This window comes from Bactrocera oleae, chromosome 3, assembly GCF_042242935.1.
Source record: "Bactrocera oleae isolate idBacOlea1 chromosome 3, idBacOlea1, whole genome shotgun sequence".
Classification (NCBI taxonomy): Eukaryota; Metazoa; Arthropoda; class Insecta; order Diptera; family Tephritidae; genus Bactrocera; species Bactrocera oleae.
The window spans coordinates 67,752,720-67,766,258 of NC_091537.1; the positions used below are offsets into that span (position 1 = coordinate 67,752,720).

General features: G+C 32.5%; 2 protein-coding genes and 1 long non-coding RNA gene across 4 annotated transcripts in view; 1 reads left to right on the plus strand and 2 right to left on the minus strand.

Moving 5' to 3' along the window:
* Positions 1-13,539, minus strand: part of LOC138856276 (uncharacterized) — a 534,605-nt gene that overhangs the window by 462,424 nt on the left and 58,642 nt on the right. The gene's annotated exons all lie outside the window — the stretch shown is intronic.
* Positions 5,149-10,327, plus strand: LOC106619162 (uncharacterized). The gene is made up of 7 exons (XM_014237158.3): positions 5,149-5,669; positions 5,928-6,148; positions 6,254-6,469; positions 6,548-6,794; positions 6,863-7,933; positions 8,608-8,951; positions 9,651-10,327. The coding sequence occupies exons 1-7, from the start codon at positions 5,357-5,359 to the stop codon at positions 9,981-9,983; spliced, it is 2,745 nt and encodes a 914-aa protein (XP_014092633.2). The 5' UTR covers positions 5,149-5,356; the 3' UTR covers positions 9,984-10,327.
* Nf-YB (nuclear factor Y-box B) lies at positions 11,236-13,327 on the minus strand. Of its 2 annotated transcripts, none has more exons than XM_036370998.2 (4): positions 13,120-13,327; positions 12,730-13,046; positions 12,599-12,668; positions 11,236-12,210 (listed from the first exon to the last, which is right to left on the minus strand). In XM_036370998.2, exons 1-4 carry the CDS (start codon positions 13,193-13,195, stop codon positions 11,651-11,653), a joined length of 1,023 nt encoding a protein of 340 aa, XP_036226891.1. In that variant the 5' UTR covers positions 13,196-13,327; the 3' UTR covers positions 11,236-11,650. The 2 variants fall into 2 exon arrangements, with proteins under 2 accessions (XP_036226891.1, XP_014092627.2); XM_014237152.3 differs by lacking the exon at positions 11,236-12,210 and adding an exon at positions 12,365-12,492.

A 13,539-nucleotide genomic window follows, 5' to 3' on the forward strand; every position in this document is an offset into this window, starting at 1 on the left:
CAGCGTAAATAAAGTTGATAAATACCATTTTTAATTTTCATTTCCATTAAATTATATTTTTTCGCTTATATTTCAATTTCACTTTTTTAATTGCTATTTATCTTATTTATTGCATTAAATATTTCATTAAAATGGGTTAACACTAAATTTTTAATATTTATTTAACTTAAACTAGTTTCTTTTTTAATTTGATAATATTAAATTATTTTATATTTTCCACTTACTTACTGCACCTTCAAGTCTTTCACTTAATATTCACTTAATTTAAATTTGTATTTTTTTGTTTACAAATAAAATTTTTCTAAAATTTCAAGTATTTTTTTATATTATTTTATTTCTAAAGTAACTTATTTCATTAAAATTGGTTATCACTGAATTTTAAAATTTTTATATTAACTTTTATATTTTTAATCGCTTAATTCTTTATATTACATTTTATAAAATTTTAGACTAAGAACTATTATTATTAATTTTTTTTTTGATTTCCAATATTAATTTAGTTTTTTTGTATTCCTACTTTCTCTTTACTTTTTCCACTCAATATTCGCTTATTTTAATTTGTATTTTTTATAACTTAATTTTATTTAAATATTTAACATCCTAAATACATTTAACAGCTAACTTTCCAAGTTAACAACTTTGTAATGTACATATTTACAATTTAATTAATTCATTTTTTTTCAAATATTGTAATTGCACGTTAAATATTTACACAATTTTCTTCTGATGTTTACGAACATATTGCACGCAATTTTCATGATATTATTTAATTTATTACTCACTGATTTAAAAAATATCGCATTTTCTTTAATAAAAATGTATATACATTTTTTTTATAATAATATTACCAATTACTTTCAAAAAAGCAAATAATTTGTAAAAATTTCAACAGAAATATCGAATTAGAATAATAAACACAACACTTATATCTGCATTAGCGTCTTTTCAGCTTAATGTGCTAGCGACTATTTCTACGTTTTAAACTCTATAAATTGGATGCGCAACTATTTGTTTTACACCTTTCGTCCATATCTTATGCTATTTATTGTCAATTTGTCCCTTTTTTCACCGTCCAGTGCAAACCACTCGCGCAAACGGAAACAAAATGCCTGACAGTTGTCATTCCTCCGTTCGCATTTTTGATCATCATGAGAGTTAACCCTACAGTACTACTCAAACTGTTGCTAACGTTTCTTCGTGCCTGGTTGAATAAATATTTGAGAGTTTTTATATGCATTAGTAATATATATACAATATTAATTTTTCTATATAATATTTTATTTTATATAAAGTGCTGAAATGTTCAATAATATACAAATATTAAAAAATTACGTCCATTGAATTAAATATTTATTTATCAAAACTATCGATAGAAATGTAATAAAGTAGAGAATTTTTGATTTTCTTTTTAAATATTCTTCACTGAGTTTTTAGTTTTAAAAATGTACTTAATATTTATATAAGTTTTTAGTTATAATTTACCATCTATCGCATAGTCTAGTGCTATATGTAATTTGTAAATTTTCCTAAAAAATTAAAAACGTTGCTATAGTCAATGGTACCAGATTATAATAAATGATGAACAAATTTAATGTTTAATACTATACTATCACTTGTATCATTATAAGTAATTAAAATGCGCAATTTAGATTACTATCCGAATTTTATTATTAAATATTGATAAGATTCCTTAAATTTAAGTTTATATATTATCGGATCGGTGTTGTCCAAAAATAAATGTGTAGATCCAAAAACAGTTGACGAATCGATTGGGTGTTTCGCGCAGGATCGCTTTCGTATCGAGAAGTTAATCTGGCGATCAGGCCCGTAAACAAAACGAACGTTTAAGATGCGTGGAGTGGTGTCGAGTCGAAATGATTGCGCTGTCGAATTGTATATAGCGAATGATGATTTAGCGAAGTTCCCGTCCTTTTTGTTAGGTATCTTCGTTCATATTGTACTCAGGGATTGAGTGTAGTGGTGTCATCATGTGTAGTGTCTCAATGTTGAGTGCAGTGTGGTGTGTTTCATTAGGGTATGCCAGTTTTACCCGAGTAGAGCTTATCTCATTTAAACATCCTGAGCCCCCTAGGCGAATATTTTGCCTGGTATTACGCGTATATGCTTATATTGCATGTATTTCGGCCTGCTGCTGGTTGAGTAGCCGAGGGAGCGGCATACATTATGATAGAGTTATATCCATATTTATGTATGTCCTTTGCTGTGCGTGCAAAAGATATGTAAGTTTATTTTGCGGGTTTTGAAGTTGTATTTGCTTTTCGTATTTATTGTATTTGCGGTTGTTTCTTTTATAATTTTATTACTTGTATTGTTTGTTTAAAATTTATTTACCATCGGTTTATTACGGTTAGCGACTCCACGCCTGGCTCAGATATGGCCAGAATGGGTTTGAAACCTTTGAAGAGGGATCTTGCGAGAGTGGAATTTGTGATTTTGGCTCACTTTTTCCCATAACTTACCCATATGATGAGCGCTGAGATAGATGCCATAAGTGCGACCTTTGCTTTTTGTAAGTCTGGGTGTGTCACTATATCACATTGGAAGTATGGTGATCCCTTAACTTTAATTTTGAATTGTATTTGATTATCAAAATTCAGGCAACTATGAGGCACTATAGTAAGTAAGATGTCGATTTTTGGACTTTCTATGACAATTACTCGTATATTGCGGAGGATATTATGTATGGAAGTGGGCGATTGTGGCCAAGAATCGGTAGATTCGGATATCGTTAAGATTGTTTGAGGATTGTGACCATTTTTCTAAGTGAAGAAGAATTAGGATTTTCGCTTGTATCATAATTGGCGAAAGCCATCCTGCGGGGTCAAAATTGTTATTGCGGATAATGCGGATATTGGCTCAGTGAGATATGAAAACTGGTCAGATATCGTATTCCATTGAATCCCCTTTAGTTTTGTTGTACTGCCATTTTCGAGTTTAAGGAAATTAGAGTACAACAAATTTTCTGGCTTTAGTGGTAGTCGTATGACGTACCGGACATTATTTGATCGAGTAGTTGTGGCTTTGTGGAAGTCTTCACAACACTGATATTTTGGGGTTGTAATTGATATGAGAATGCATTTTTCTAACTCCCCAAATTTCCTTAATTGTCAATTAAGGTATTCTTTTGAATTTTCTTCAACTTGAGTTGTTGATGTGGAAACTGGTTCAGTAATTAGTCCACTTAGAATCCAACCGAATATAGTATTTTGGGCTAGAAGGGTCGTTGAAATTTTTTCAACACCTTCAAGCATTATTTGCGGTATAAGGTCGCTGCCTACTATTATATCTATTTGCGCGGGGGTATTGCAGTTGGGGTCTGCTAGCTTCAGGCGTGAAACCTTTTTCCAATGCTTGCTTTTGTGCGATAGCTCGGAAGCATATTTGTAAGTTGCGGTAAGGCAATAGATTCTGCTTAAATGTGCTTATCCGCTTAGGGGGATATTAGGGTAATGGGGCAGATTTGGCATAACCAAATCCAAAAATTTTATATAAATAAATAAATGTAAATGTTTTTAACCAAATCAAAATAATAAGTATTAAAATAAAATCAATATATTGGGTCTAAAAGTATATTTGTGTGCATTTATATATTGTAGCATTTTCCAATCTTTCACAACAAATGGTAATCAGAAGGGGCAAGGTCTGCGTTATATTGCGGGTGAAAAAAATCTTGCCAGCCGCTGATTTCCAAATACATTATTGAAATTAAATTTATTTCCTAGTTTGTAATCATATGGCACCCAATTTTCTTGATACATTTTGAAATTGATGCTTGAGGGACACCCAAAGATTATGTGAGCTCTTTTTGTGTATGGCAACAATCTTCTTCGGGTAGTGCTTCCAGTTCCTCAACTTCCAACTTTTTTGGTCGCCCAGGACGATGTGCATCTTCCAAGCCAAAATCACCGCTTTTCACCCTAAACTTTCACCAAAATATGATGTCTTTCGACTGAAGATTTCTTCATAATTATTTGTTGAAGAAGAAAAGGCTTGTAGAAGTTAAGTTAAAAATGTAAACGTATATACCATAGTTATACATTTTTTCAAATAAGCAAATCAATGAAAAGTTAATGCAAAAAGTTGTCATAAAAAAACCGCAACAAAAACAACAAAAAATTGGCATTCAAATTATTATTTTATTTTTTTATCAACATTTCAGTAAATATAAAATATTTCTTATAAAATCACAGTATCCACAAAACGTTGTTGACAAATTATAATTTAGACTTTACCCTTCTAAAGATATATTTAATGCTATATTTGTTTTGTTTCAATATAAAATATATAAAAACTATGCCAAATTTTACCTATCAGCGGTTAACAAGTAATTGCAAATGACAAATTCGGAAAGTACGTAAATGTGCACAGAATTCTTTAAGAAATTCGAAGGATTATAGGATAAGGATTTGTTAACAAGAATATAAAAAATAATTATTATATGGTCTGATAATTCATGCAAGTGTATAAAATTAGTTTTAATAAATTGCAATTATTGTAATTACCTATGTAAATTATAAATTAATCACAATTACTAATACCGCATCTTCACAGGCCACTAACTGTCAAATATCTTGCCATTGAGCTTGCAAAAATTTTGCATTTGCTAACATGACAAAAAAAATTGTCCAATATATGTTACTAACAAATAAATATCTATAAATAAATGGCAGTTAAAATTGCTATTATTAGCACGTGCTTTTCTCATTTCTAGAATTATGAGCAATAATATCTTTATAAGAAAGTGAAATAAAATTAAAAAAAAAACAACTTGCTCCCAACTGAACATTTTAAAAGGCTCTCAAATATCGATAAATTTCCCACAACGGACGCTTCGCGAAGGCGTCACACGGAGTTGCCCATGCGTTAAGAGTATTAAAATTAACAATATTTGTAACGGCTTGAATTAGGGGCATATTTCTTTGTTGTTTCGTTTAATATTTTATTTTAAATGTTTAATTTTGTTTTCTCAAAAGGTTTATTTTCTCTAATGAACTCTCGATGAAAAATATACTGGACCATACCTTCTTTAATTTATACATTTCACGCTACATGGCAACACTATGCTTCAAGAAACGCATAAAATTTACCTACTCACAAATTCCCATACTTCTCTTTGCACTTCTCTGACATTTGTTTTTGACGTATGGTTGATCGCCCATAGAATTCACACATTCTCGCGGTTTAAAATTGTGTGCAGATGAAAGCTTCACCGTAAAATTTTGTAATATAATAAATCAGTAATTCGGATTTTGTAATGCGTATTTGAGCATTTTACTTTGCAAGTGCATTAAAGTGTTTGTCATCACATTGAAAATAGTACTCGAGATTAACGGTAATGGCTGAAGAGATGGTGCAAATAAAACAAGAACCGCTAGAGATAATCTACGCTGCGGAAATGGCCGATATTGAAGGTGACGCCACTAATCACAGCAGCAGCAGAAGTAATGATTCTTTTGATGTTGGCGACAAAAGGGCGTATAGTCTTACAAAAGCTGTTAATACGGGCAATTTTAGTGCTAATGTTACAATTAAAGTTGAACCAGACTTATACGATTATACAAATACGGAAACAACAGAAGCCGATGATATTATTAACCAACAGAATTCAATCAGTTTAGTAAGCATGGCACAAAATGTGCAAGTGAAGGGTAAGTTTTTGTAGTCGTCGTTTTGTTTTTCAATTATTATTCAAAACCAAAGCAATTGCTAATACAAACTCAAATTGCTGCCGATATTCACTCGCTAATTATTTTGTCAGTTTTATTTTACTGCACGCATTCAATTGCGACTGTGTTGCCATGTATCGTAATTTGTTATTGATGAACGAATTTATATTACACCAATTGTGTGTGTTTATATTAAAAATGATATAAATTTAATTAAAAGATTTTATATATCTTTTGTAGAAGAACCTATAGATGATTACCTATATATTGCTGAAGAATTCAACATGTCTGAAAACCTAACATACTCGGACAATGTTACGCTCACGCAAGAGGATCAGTTAAACCAACTAACAAACGATTTTCATGTAGTAGACGAGCATGAAAATATCATTACTATAACGGCAACTGATTTATCAACAAATAACACAGAGTTGGCCTACATGCAGAAATTTAAACAAAATGTAAGTTGAACAAATTTATTTAACGTTGTTCAAATTTGATGCAGTTTGTTATCTGTACACATATCGCAATTAAAATCTAACACTTCTGCTAACTTCTCCCCACAGAATGGTCCCACGTGTAATCGCAGAACTAAAAAATTTATGTGCAAAATATGTTTAAAACGTTGTTTGCAAGAAATCCATTATAGACAACACATGGAACAGCATAGAAGGAACCGTTTGTATTGTACTAGAAAGTCATGTGACAACTGGTTTACTTCACTAGAACAGTGTGAGAATCACGAACATATAGTACATGATATAAAACATTTAAAATGCAATGTGGGTGATTATATACTAAATTAAAATAAAAAAAAAACATTTAAATTAAAAATCATTTCAATACAATCATTTCTACAGGTTTGCAATCATAAATTCCAAAATTTCGAACAATTGTGTCAACACAAAGAAACCATGCATGGCAAATTGAAACGTTTTGTTTGTTCTATCTGCCGTGACTGGTTCATAAGTACGGACGAGCTACACGAACATTGGCAATCTTTGCCCGATAGATGTGGTCATATGTTAAGCATTCTCAATAACACACCAAAGCTAACGAAAAGCATACAAGAAGTACTTACTACAAACTCATATAAAATTAAAAGTGGTAAGTAATTATACCCATTTATGATGCATATGAGCATTTCTTAAAAACATATTTTTCTATATCAACAGCTACCACTTACGCACCTGCCGGTTTGAAATTGAGATTAAAGCCAACATTATTCAAAAGTGCGGAACAGCAATTTGTCACAAAACAAGACAATACACTTCAGATTAAGCCAGAACCTATCGATTATGAAATGATTCTACCTGATTTTTCAGTTAAAGTTAAAAGAGAATCTACGGATAACGCTGAAATCAATAAAAGTTCCGAAACAACAGAAGAACAAGCTGTGCCGTCACTCAAATTACGCATACGTAAGCAATTTCTAACTCCAACTGAAAGTGAAAATGTGGCATCTATACCGACTCAAGAATTTAGAACAAATCCCTTAAGTCATCTGCTGGCACAACGCATTACCTCAAAATTCTCCCTAAAAAGTGTGCCAAAGTACTTTAACTTAGCAAATAAGGCAAGCGAAGACAAAATTGAAAAATCTCCACCCACTACTTCATCACAATCGCTACTTAAATCATCGGTGGCATTACAACAAAGCAATACGAACCCAACGCAAACCGCAAAGGTTTCACCGAAAAGTGAGCAAACGCCAAAAATGTTAAAACTATCATCGAATTTCAAGATTGTAAAGATGTTACCGAAAGATACACAACCGAATTTGATTAAGTTGGGCATTAACAAACCCTTACCGCAGGCAAGCACAAAACACACAGCGCCCAAGGCTACTACGCCGCAGGTATCATTGCTCTCCAAAACTGAAAAACGCGTGCCAATGCCAGAAACGCCACTTAATTGGCAAAAGGATGTCAGCAACAATCGGCAATTTGCGGTTCAACAAGTTGAAGTGCCACCGCTGAATAAAGTGGTTGCTGCTGCTAAGCTAGAATCGTTGACAAAAACAAATACAGAAATAAGTTTAACGGAACTACTGAATGATGTGATAGTGCATAAGAACGAGCAAAATGCCGAAATGATAGCACACAATATTGATATAAAAACAGAGAATATTAAAACTGAATTAGATGAGGATATAGTAACGCTACAATACGATGATGCATTCTCGGCCACCACTAGTGACAGTAGCAGCAATGCAATATCCTTACGGATTTACCGAGAAGATGGAGGTATGTAGGAAAAGTAAACATGGAAAAATCGTTAATTTCGGTTGAGCTAAAGCGATAATACCCGTCATAAATAAAAATTTTTCATAAGTTTGTATGGCAGCTATATGCTACAGTGGTCCGATCTGAACAAATTTTTCAAAAATTATACGGTTGGTTTGGCCAATATACATGCTAAATTTCGTGAAGATATATTGCCATATCAAAAAGGTTTCCATATATGGGCTGGGTTTTAATCGATCAGTTGTATGGCAGTTATATGCTGTAGTGATTCGACCTGAAAAATTTGTTCGAAATTTGAACCGTTGTCCTAAACAATAATCCGACCCAAGTTTCATGAAGATATCTTCTCAAATAAAAAACATTTCCATACAAAAACTTAATTTCGATCGTACGTTTGTACAGCAGCTACATGCTGTAGTGGCCCGATCTGAACAATTTCTTCGCAGATTGTATCGTTGCCTTGGACAATATTTATTGCCAAATTTCGTGAAGATATCTTGTCAAATATATCGACGGTTCCGAAAAATAAACAGTTCCTTGGGGAAAAAAGACTTGTGGAAATTTCAGATTGATATCTAAAATATTCTGGGTATTACAAACTTCGTTCAGAGTATAAAAAAGTTGAAAAAAATGTTTGTGCTTTCTTTACCTAAATAATAATTACTTATTTACAGAATTGCCGCCGCGACCACGTTCGCCACACTTAACCCGCAATCGATGTCGAAGCAAACCCAAAATTAATCCTGAAGGTTATATTTGTCCGAAATGTAGCCGCCGCTATTCAACGCGCGCTATGATTAGGGAACATTTGCGTAATAGTTGTGGTCGGAATCCACAACACGAATGTGATGTCTGTCATAAATTTTTCTTCTCGACCAGCACACTGAATTGTCATCGCACCATACATACCGGCGTTTTGCCCCATAAGTGCAACTACTGTGATAAACGTTTTCGAACACGCGGTCAAGTAACAGTACATCATCGTACGCATACCGGCGAACGTCCTTTTGTTTGCGAGGTTAGTAGCGTATACATTACGGTGTCCTTTTTTCAAGTTGATGGTTTTATTTTTGGAAACGCCACCTGAAGTTTCAGTGTTTTTTTTTAATCATAAAAGCATTAATTTAAAAGTTATAGGCAGCTAAAGTTATACATCAAATGATCTGAGCATTATACAAATAATTCATACTTTCTGTGTTACTGTTGTTGTTGTTGTAACGGTTACCTAGTCCCCGTTTGGGTGATAAGTTACAGTTTGGTTGTCGTCGAGGTCATCTAACGGGAGGTCCAAGAAACGAGCTGTTCCGACGGGCGGACCATCGGGAAAAGGGTGTTAGATGGGTGTGTTGCTCATACGACATGGTGTACCATCGACGCATAACTTTAACTGCATATAGTTTTGAAATTAATGTTTTTATAAAAAAAAAACATCAAAACTTTTTTGTAGGGCGGAGAATTTTTAAACAGCATAAAACTTTTTAATTTATAGATTCAATTGCTTTGGAGATAAAAAATTTATTGCAAAAGATCAAAAAATCCCTATGGGATGGGAAAAGTAAAATGATCGTTTTGAATTAAAAATGTAGTTTGTTGGATAATTTTTTTTGCAAACAAATAAAAAAAAAAACTTGGTAAATTAACAGACACCCTAATATATGTGATTACATACATAGTAGATATATTTGTAATTATTTATTTAACATTGCTCCTTTTATAGATTTGCTCACAAAGTTTCACCCATCGCGAAACACTCATTTCACATTTGTCGCGCCACATTGGCATGAAACGTTACAAATGTTACGGCTGTAACAAACAATTCTCCTGTATCAGCGGTCTAAGCATGCATCGTTCCACACGTCCGGAAACTTGTGGTCAGTTTGAATTAAATACGCGTGCGATTGGTCCACGCGTACGTGTGATACGTGGTCGCGTCGTATTCGAACCACAACCGGCGGACCCAGATGATGATGGTGCTGAAGGTGATAATAACATGAATGCTGGTACTGTTGCTGTTCCACCAGAGGTTTTATCGGAAATTCAAAATAAATAACAAACATTTATTTATCTTTTAATTTAAATTGTTATATGATTCGTAGAGAACGAATTCGATTGTGTATATACTATGCTGAAATTGTATATGAAAATTATGTATTGCGAAGCCAATTGTATACTGTTACTCGATATGCTAAAAATTTAGCGTTGTCTTGCTAAAAACTGTAGTTCTTAAGTATCCACATTGTTTATTGTATTGTGTAACAATAACTCACACTACTTGTATAACATAGCTAGCCTGTAGTTGCGTGCGTTTTTTTTTTTTTATAGATTTACACACATACATATACTTACTTTAGAGATAAGTGTATTCAGAGGATAATAAATATTTTTTTGAAATAACATGTTTTTAAGTTAAAATATTTGAAATGGGAAGTTTGATTTGTTGTTGTTGCTATAGCATAGTATCTATCTATCTATCTATCTATAGCATAGTTACCCAATATATTTGTGTGATCCGTAATCCGCGTTCATTTCCGTTGTATAGAGCAGTTATCGTATTAACGCAGGTAAATTTGGTATTTCATTTCGGTGTTATGGGAGAAAGTTGGTTTTAAAAGTTAGTAGCTGTCCAATTTATTTGTTTTAATGCTTAAAATGTTGTTAAATTATGTATGATATACAAATAGTTTCTTGGAATGCTGCTTTGGTATGGTGGGTTTGTTATAGAAAATATAATTATGGTGAATTTTTTTATAATGCGCTCACGAGTTAAAATTCAGATATAGCAGATAAGTGTACAATAAGTTACGGCATATATAAGAGTAGTGAGTTAAATAAGAGAATATAGACAGCCTAAATATACGCTGTTTGGTGTGGTGAATAATTTAATCACTTTAGTTGTGTTGGAACAAATATTTATTTATTTAATATTGAACAGGGCACTTAAAATTTGCCAAGAAGTTTGTGGCACCCAGAAGAAAACTTCGGAAACCCTATAACATACATATGCATATAAATGACCAACGTGACGTGAAATCAAGCTTGTTTAGAAAACTTTTTTCGTTTGAGGAGATGGCTTCACGAAATTTGGCATAGATTATTATGCAAGGCTCAAAATGAATTCCTTGTTTGGAATACTATTTTGTGTGACGAGATCGAGGCAAAAGTACATTATCTGAATAAATTTATAAATAAACGTCTTCTTTTGTTTATATCTATCCTTGTATTTATCAAAGTTGAATTCCATAGAAAAAGCGGCGCTTTGGAATTGTTTGACATTTTTATGTAAATTCGTAAAAAACAAAAAATTTCCATTTATATATTTATTATTTATTATGAATACAACTAAAGTTATAATTTTCATTTTATAAAAAATCGCTGCGTACAAAATATTTTTTAATTGTTTGACAACACACAATTTGTCTCAACCATAAGCTAAACACACTTTAGAAAAGCATAAATAACAAAACTATGGAAATTATGATTAACGTTCAACTCATCTCTTCTTGAAGAGAAATTCTAGTAAAAAAAAATATACAACACTTTAAAAAATTATGTCTCCATTATTTTCGAGTGTAACGAAAATATTTGTTACAAATGAAACCATCGCTATTGTAGCCTTTTCACTTTAGTTTATCGTTCTAGCTTCTACCACTAACACGCTTAAAACAGAATGAAGACAATAAATTCGTTAATTCGACAATAGCAATGCTTAATTATGCTTTACATATGCATAAAATTATTATTGCCATTAATATGTTGCTGCTGTTGTTGTTGCTGCAAAACATGTTGATGCAATTCGTCAGCATCAAAGAATATCATTTGATCCGCATTCATTATAGCGCCAGGCGTCTCGTTCGCCACTGTTGTGACTATCGGTAATTGGGTGGGACGAGTTTGTAGCCGCGCTGACCGGCGTACAGAGCCTAAAGTTGTTGTGTTCAGTGCATTGGATGTAGCTACTGGAGTAATGTTACTTGTTTGATTGCAACCGGTACTTAATATATTAAGTGGTACAGCTGATGTGGTTGTGGTTGTTGGTGTTATAGTGATGCTATGAATACCATTTTGTTGACGCTGCTGCTGTTGTTGTTGTGTTTGCTGTTGGTGCTGATTTGCTTCGATTATTTCAAATAGTTTCACATCCGAATAGGTGTTAATGGTGCTGGCTATAGATGCAGTAGTGTGGTTGACAGCATTTGTTGTTATTGTTAATGCACCACTATGTGTTGTCATTGCTTTTGTTGTTATGATACTTGCATTACTGTTGTCCGCATTTGTTGCTGTAGAAATTTTTTGTTTGTTTTGTACTTTTAACTTACTAATATAGAACATAGCATTCACATAAATATCGCAACTTATATACACTCACTTGAATTAATTTAATATAACTTTGTCTTAATAAAAAATATCAATTTAGAAACTCAATAAGTGTAAATGGTTATTGGTGATGGAATAGTGCATTTTTGATTCAATTTTGCCATAACTTGCTAGGTAAGGGTGCTGTAGCTGATTGTGTGTACATGCGTGTCATTTTTACACTGTGTAAACTTGTATAGTGTTGCCTTTAACAATAAAATGTTATTTTTTATTAATCCAATTCAACAATTTAAATAAATATATTTATATATATATTGGGTAAGCGCTAATTTTACGACAGATCTGTCTTACGAAATTCAGTTGAAGAATCATCTTGCAGCATATTTGTCTCACTATATAAATTACGATCCGATTTGGTTGACTAGACAGTAAACTAAATAATTATTTATATCGTATACTCGCATGTCATACAGGTCACTTACCTCACGAAATTTGTGTAGGTACATAGATAATGGCTCAACGTAGTTGTCGAAACCAAGATTGGCAAACGCATACAATAAATCATCACCATTCACGGTTTTTCTGTTTTCTGCTATACTACGCTCTATGGCTTCCGAAGTGATAAAGGATATAAATTCTGAAACACATTCTTGTATGCATTCGCGTGCGTCTTTGGCGATTTTACCATTCTCCGGTACCGGCACCTTCATAATTTTTATAATATTGCAAATGGGTAGGAAGCGATCCTGTTCACGTAGCATATAATTTCCGCCACTATGCTTGTTATCCGATTCATCATCTAAATATAATTGTGATGCAAATTATAATTTTCTGTTTTCTTTGTCAGTTGTGCGCAAATACTATAAACTTACCGCCCGACACACCATCCTCATCGTCCCGCATCATAAAATCATTTAAATAAGGTTGCGAATCACCGCTAGTACTCATATTAAATTTATTTCACTTTAAAGTTGCTAATAATTATATTTATAAAAGTTTCCTATGAAAAATTGTACTTTTGTAAAAATTATGTGTTATAAAAAAGTGTATGCATCAACAATTCTGACAGCTGTAATGTCATTCGAAATCTTTTTCCAATTTTCGCGTTTGTTTACGTACTAGTGCTGCCTAGTCTTTGAAGCTTTGTATTATCGTACATTCTGGTTTTTATTCTTTATCGATACATTTTTATTCACGTGTTCAATTATTTATCGCTGTAACTATGAAGTTTTGGCTGTATTACCGTAAACAAAGCGCGAAAAGAACTGGCAAAAATATATAACTTAATTTTT

What these genes read in the sequence shown, in the direction of transcription:
- LOC106619162 (XM_014237158.3), top strand. Translation starts at nt 5,357, where the DNA reads ATGGCTGAAGAGATGGTGCAAATAAAACAAGAACCGCTAGAGATAATC. An exon ending in ACAAAATGTGCAAGTGAAGG is followed by an intron (nt 5,670 to 5,927) that starts GTAAGTTTTTGT and finishes TATCTTTTGTAG; the next exon opens with AAGAACCTATAGATGATTAC. An exon ending in AACGTCCTTTTGTTTGCGAG is followed by an intron (nt 8,952 to 9,650) that starts GTTAGTAGCGTA and finishes CTCCTTTTATAG; the next exon opens with ATTTGCTCACAAAGTTTCAC.
- Nf-YB (XM_036370998.2), bottom strand. Translation starts at nt 13,195, where the DNA reads ATGAGTACTAGCGGTGATTCGCAACCTTATTTAAATGATTTTATGATG. An exon ending in ACCTACACAAATTTCGTGAG is followed by an intron (nt 12,669 to 12,729) that starts GTAAGTGACCTG and finishes TTTACTGTCTAG; the next exon opens with TCAACCAAATCGGATCGTAA. An exon ending in TGATTCTTCAACTGAATTTC is followed by an intron (nt 12,211 to 12,598) that starts GTAAGACAGATC and finishes AAATTTCTACAG; the next exon opens with CAACAAATGCGGACAACAGT.